Consider the following 5,852-nt stretch of genomic DNA (forward strand, 5'->3'; position numbering starts at 1 on the left):
CAGGCAGTCTTCTTCTTTTCTAGGATAGTTACGGGGGTCTTTCTGATGATTGAAAGGCTTTAAAATTATGATATCATTTGGGAAACATTTGTAGAAGTATGACAGTTTGGGAGGAAGATGGAGAGAAGTGTGGAGACATTTAAGGAGTTCCTCATAGCCCAAGCATGGCTGAAGATGAGCAATTGAAACATTACTTTGCAGGCAATGCAGTGATAAGTTAACAGTTATGACCATAATGTAAGAAATTATTACATAGGCAACTTGGCATTAAGCAGCAATGAATCAATGTTGGCGGTTACTGAGGAGACCTGGGGACAGAAATGAGGAACTTGAGGAACTCACTAGAGAATGTCATAGAAAGGAGACATATCTTACTTTTGCCTATATATAGTATTAGATCATATGATTTTTGTTATAACCTTTACATGAAATGTCATATATAGGAATCAATCCTCAAGTTATATCCTCAGTGACTAATTTTATTTTATTTTTTTAGGGGAAGGCCTATTAACCACTCCACTAAAAGGAACAAAACAAAACAAAAAAACTAAAACAGAAAAATTGTGTGAAGAATTTTATTTTTAAACTACCTAGACTCGCAGATTTTGTCTTTGGACCAGTGCTCCTCAACATAAAACAAATGTTTGCAGTGGACACCATTTGGGGAACACAGGAAAACTGAAGAGAATCCAATAATATTTTCAGGGTGCGCAGAGAAGCTTTCAGAAGAATTTGAGTATAAGAATAAGATATTAACATTAGTCTACTTTGGTGTAATACAAACAGATATGAAGTTTCGATAAACTCAGACAATTCTCAAGGGCCCTATTCTTATTGTTCTGCTAGACGATCAACAGAGTTAGTAGTATTCTTGAGGCTCTTATTTGTTTTTGAATTGCTCTAAAGAAAAAAATATTCCTATTTCCTATAGAGAGACATACAAAATTTTATCTTCCCATCTGTGCTGTTTTATGTCATCATTCGACCCAGTACAAAACAATTATTCAATTATTTGTAATTCTTCACATTATAAGTTGGCTAGAATATTAGTTTGTGTTAATGAGGATATGAAAACCTAGGAAATGCTGAAGGTTAACATTAGTATTTAAGAAACGTCTTTCAAGATTATCAGAGAGAAGCCTAGGGTGATTAGATGAAGGATTCTTAGGATAAGTATGGATTATGTAAATAGATTTATTGTGATTGAGAAAGTTTACCAAGACTACTTGATATATCTCTGTAATTAATGTAAAAACTTTGGTTGTAGAAAACAACCCTGAGCTTTTGGAGTCCAGTGAAATAGGATTACATCATATCCCAACATAATTGCTGTTTATCCCTTTATTTTATTTGACAAAACACCTGAGGTATAAAATAAGTCCAAATTGACATACTGTTGTACATGCTGTACTTATTTAAAATGATTAATTTATTTTCTTAGCTGTACTACTGAACATTTATTTTTTCACTTTCAGAGCATTCAAAACTGAGAATTTATTATTAAATTTTATACCTGGATATGTTTTATGAGAAACACTGAAGATTTAATGTGGTTCAATAGTCATGATCATGTTTAAACATTTACTGATAGAACCAATATTTAAAATCACTTTTAAGGTAGTATTTATATGGTCTCACTATGTCTCTAAGTTGCCCAGGGTGGGCTGAAACTTGGGATCTTCCTGCCTTAGCCTCCCAGTATGCTATAACTACACGAATGTACCACCATGCAAAGTTATTAAATTATACTGAAAGATTTTTTGAACCTAAGAGCTACAAGTATTAAAGTTTTTCTGAGAATAAATTATTTTAAAAGCTATCTATTTATGTTCTTGATATACCTGCAAGGCTCACCAGAGTTACTTGATAGTAGAAAATAGTAATTATCTGCAAACTATTCTATGTTCTATGAATATTCCCATGCTACTTGTAATAGGAGAATATATATAGAATATACCAATTCCTCCCTGTGAAACTCAGACACCATTTCACTTTAGCAACAGATCTTTTAGGAATTTATGCAAGAGACAAAAGTTAGTTTATTTCTACCTGTTTTATGCTCCATAGATATTTTTAATGGGTGAGATAAAATTCATTTTTGAGTGCTTATGGAGATAGAATTTATGTATTCTTTTTTTTGTTTTTGTTTTTTTTGGTACCGGGGATCAAACTCAGGTCCCTGCCCTTGCGCAGCAGGTGGCGAAACCACTGAGCTAAATCCCCAGCCCTATGTATTCTTTTTGAGACTTCTGTAACAAAAATGCACTGAAACATTACTAGAGAAGTATAAAATTATATTAACCATTTCAGTATCAGAGGGCAATTAATGGGAGATAGAGTACCTGAACTGGTGCTCAGAAGAATTGAGTTTCCAGCTTCTTATTGATGAGTTACAATATTTATCTAACATCTCTGTTCTTTCCTTTTCTCATATTTATCAACAGAGATATGGTCTTCAGAGGATTGTTATGAGAATGAAAAAAGTTGCTATACACAAAAAAGCTTGTGTAATCTCATTAGCTTGTCACTGCAGAAAGTCCTTTATTTCTTTAATATTATTACTAATAATATTATTAAAATTTACAAAAAATATAACAAGTTTATTTAGACATTTTAAAAGATTGCCAAGTAAACGACATGAATTTTTTATAGAAATAGGAAAAAGTTTATAGGGCCTGCTTGAAAAAATATTTTATTGATTTTCACACAGATGTAAATGTCAAGGCATATCTCCACAGAAACTGCAGGATATTTTGACTTTATTAATTCAGTCAAACCTTACTAATAAATGTCCAGAGAGACAAGTATGGTAATCTTTCTCCTTTATTTAGCTGTGGGGAAAGAAGTCAAGTACCTCATGAGTGTGTGTTCTGCAGTCATCACAACAGGAATATTGTGGACAGGCTGAATGGGTTTGGAATTTTATTGCCACTGTAGGGCTTACTCTGACTTGTAGTTCTGAAATCTTTAGCAGCTTATCTACAAGTTACTTTTGCCATGGAGAAATAGTTTTACATACAGAAAGACTAATACTCAAAAGTGATTTGGTACTTTACAGTAGGAAGTATTCCCAACTTGACTTCGTAATAAAAATATTGCATTACCTTCCTTTACAGTTCCTAAGAGCTTTTGAAATCACTATCTGATTTTGGTACCTCTTGGCCACTGAACAAAATGACCTAGTTTATCTTACTCTATTTTATTTCCTCTACCAGATGGAAAATATTGAAAAGTGTGAAACAGATCAGGATAACATATCCTAGTATTCAAAAATAACATGTTGTTAACAATTCTTCATATTTCTTTCCCATCTTTTCTATGCATGTTTATGTTACTGGGATCATATTGTATAAGCATTTTAAATACTTAAGTTTTTTTCTGGTTATGATGGATCCCTTTCTGTAAAAATCTGGCAAACACATAGAAAATAGGCACATCTAAAGCAAAAACTGAAAACGAAAAAGTGAAAGTTACATACATATAATACATTGTAGTTAACTACTGTGAATATTTTGGTGTATTTCCCGTCACTACTTTTTTATTTTTAAAAAGAAATCGGGATCCCATCAAAGCAGAAGAGCTTGGGAGGACAAAAAGTGGCTTGGCTGGGATCAGGCAGCCTCTGCTCTCAGTCCAGTGGACTGGAAAAACAGATCAGCACTCTTCTTCCTGGACAGGGGTAGCGAGAGGGAATATTTCCGTTAAAGCTCTCGGGCTTATTTCCGTATTCTAAACTGACTCGTACATTTTTCTTTTCTTGCACCGATTCCCATCTTCAAAGCCCACCGACGCCTGCCTGCATTTGACGGTTTTCTGGGAGCCCAGCTCTCCGCGGCGGGTCACCTCTGCTTACCGGGACCCCCGCCCCTACTTCACCTTCTACCAGGATTGAGGAGGAGGCAGGAGGCCGCTACTTCGCTGCTTCAACCTGAATGGCAGTCAGAGCCTTCGCCCCGCGGCAGGGTCAGGAGCGCCCAAGGTCCCACTCGGAAGCTCCAGATCTCTCTGGGAAAGGCTGCGACCAGGGAAGGTCTTGGTGGCTGCTGAATCCTCTGTTCCAAGGGAGGCGGCCATTCCCAGAGAGGCCAGCCCTTCCACGCACTCGGGACAATATCGTCAGAGAGTACTTGAGTGTGGCTTTGATTCCCCCCATTCTGCGGTTCTGCGGCGGGGGAAGGGTGCCAGGGCCCAAGCTCGCTCTCCGCCTCTCGGGAGATCCCCGCAGGCATCTATTGAGGAACGCCGAGGCGCTGCCAACAGCTAAATCCTCGCCTTCTTGGTTTGCGAGTTGGTATAAGTGCGTCCCTTCTCGCTTGCCTTATTCTTGGCGAGGCGAGGACCGCACTATCTTGCATCCTGCCGGAGGGGGAGCACTCATGTGCAGCTTTCTCTGCTTGCTAGCGAGAAGCAGTGGCTCCCCGCCAAACTAAGGCTTATTCTAGTAGGACTAGAATTATAATGTCTCAGCAGTCCGCACAAAAGGTAGGAACGATCATCTGCAAGAGTTAGGCCACAGAGGCGTCCTGTCCCGCCCCGTCGGTTCGCCTGGACCACCCAGGGAAGCCAGAGCATCCAGCTTCCTCAGCCTCTGACAGCTCGGTGGGAGCACCTCAGGGTCTCGATTCCCAGCTCTCGGGGCGGGACGAGGCGGGGCGAGCGCGCGCGGGGCGTGGCAACGGCGAGCTAAGGCTCCTGGAGGGAACGCGCGAGCGGAGCCGAGAGGACCCGAGCCGAGCCGAGCCGCGAGGTCCCGGGGAAAGGCAGGCTGAGCCGGGCCGGCCGCCTGCGGCTCAGCGTCGTTCGTGTCGCGTCGCCGGGCTCCGCGTCTCCCCGCCTTTGCCCAGGCTGCCGCAAAACTTTTATTCTCTTGGGCTGTCCTGCGGCGTGTGAAGGAATCGGAGCGCTCGGCTGTCTCCGCGCTCCACAGCAGCAGCAACCGAGGGAACGTGCAACCCTCGCCCGCCGGGCTCTCGCTCTGCGCCTCCTCACCTGCCGATCGCTCCCCGGAGCCGCGGGAGGGCACCCTTAGAGGGGCCGCGCGGGCGGCGGCGCCCGGAACACGCCAGCCCACCGCCTTGGACAGCCCCGCGCAACTTTAACTTGATTCCTCTCCCCTACCCCGGACACCCGCGGCTGCTGCTGTGCCGCCGCCGCCCCCACTGTCGCTGCGGTCTCACAAAGGGCGCAGGGAGGGGAGCCGACGCGGGCGGCAGGCACGGGCCTCCGGGCCGCCGAGGCAGGGAGACAAAAGGGGACTGGTCGTGCTCGGCGTGCGGGTTCGGAGCAGCCTGCTCGTCCGCCTCCTGCCCGGCTCCGGTTCCGCGCGCCCGCTCCCCACCCTCGGCTGCTGATCCGCCTCCCTCCCGCCGGCCGTCCCGCAGTGCTCGGCACCCGGGGAGCCTACGGGGCGAGCGTCGCTGCTGGAGGTTGGGGTCTAGTGTTAATAAATGATAGAGGATACAATGACTTTGCTCTCTCTGCTGGGTCGCATCATGCGGTACTTCTTGCTGAGACCCGAGACGCTTTTCCTGCTGTGCGTCAGCTTGGCGCTGTGGAGTTACTTCTTCCACACGGACGAAGTGAAGACCATCGTCAAGTCCAGCCGGGACGCCGTGAAGATGGTGAAGGGCAAGGTGGCTGAGATCATGCAGAACGATCGACTTGGAGGGCTTGACGTGCTGGAGGCCGAGTTTTCCAAGACCTGGGAGTTCAAGAGCCATAACGTGGCTGTGTACTCCATCCAGGGCCGGAGAGACCACATGGAGGACCGCTTCGAAGTTCTTACTGATCTGGCCAACAAGACGCACCCGTCCATCTTCGGGATCTTCGATGGACACGGCGGCGAGGTAGGA

The 5,852-nt window shown here is 44.2% G+C and overlaps 1 protein-coding gene across 1 annotated transcript in view; it reads left to right on the forward strand.

Annotated features, from left to right (window-relative positions):
- The first annotated feature begins 2,159 nt into the window (after window positions 1-2,159).
- Ppm1l (protein phosphatase, Mg2+/Mn2+ dependent 1L) overlaps window positions 2,160-5,852 on the forward strand; it is a 351,730-nt gene continuing 348,037 nt past the window's right edge. Inside the window, exon 1 of the mRNA XM_004834537.4 lies at window positions 2,160-5,846. Coding sequence (XP_004834594.1) covers window positions 5,448-5,846 — 399 coding nt within the window. The 5' untranslated portion in view covers window positions 2,160-5,447. The remainder of the gene's footprint in view (window positions 5,847-5,852) is intronic.

The sequence above is a fragment of the Heterocephalus glaber genome, unplaced genomic scaffold (assembly GCF_053883595.1).
Source record: "Heterocephalus glaber isolate CG9 unplaced genomic scaffold, H.glaber_assembly_v1.0 deba00001504, whole genome shotgun sequence".
In the NCBI taxonomy this organism is placed as follows: domain Eukaryota; kingdom Metazoa; phylum Chordata; class Mammalia; order Rodentia; family Bathyergidae; genus Heterocephalus; species Heterocephalus glaber.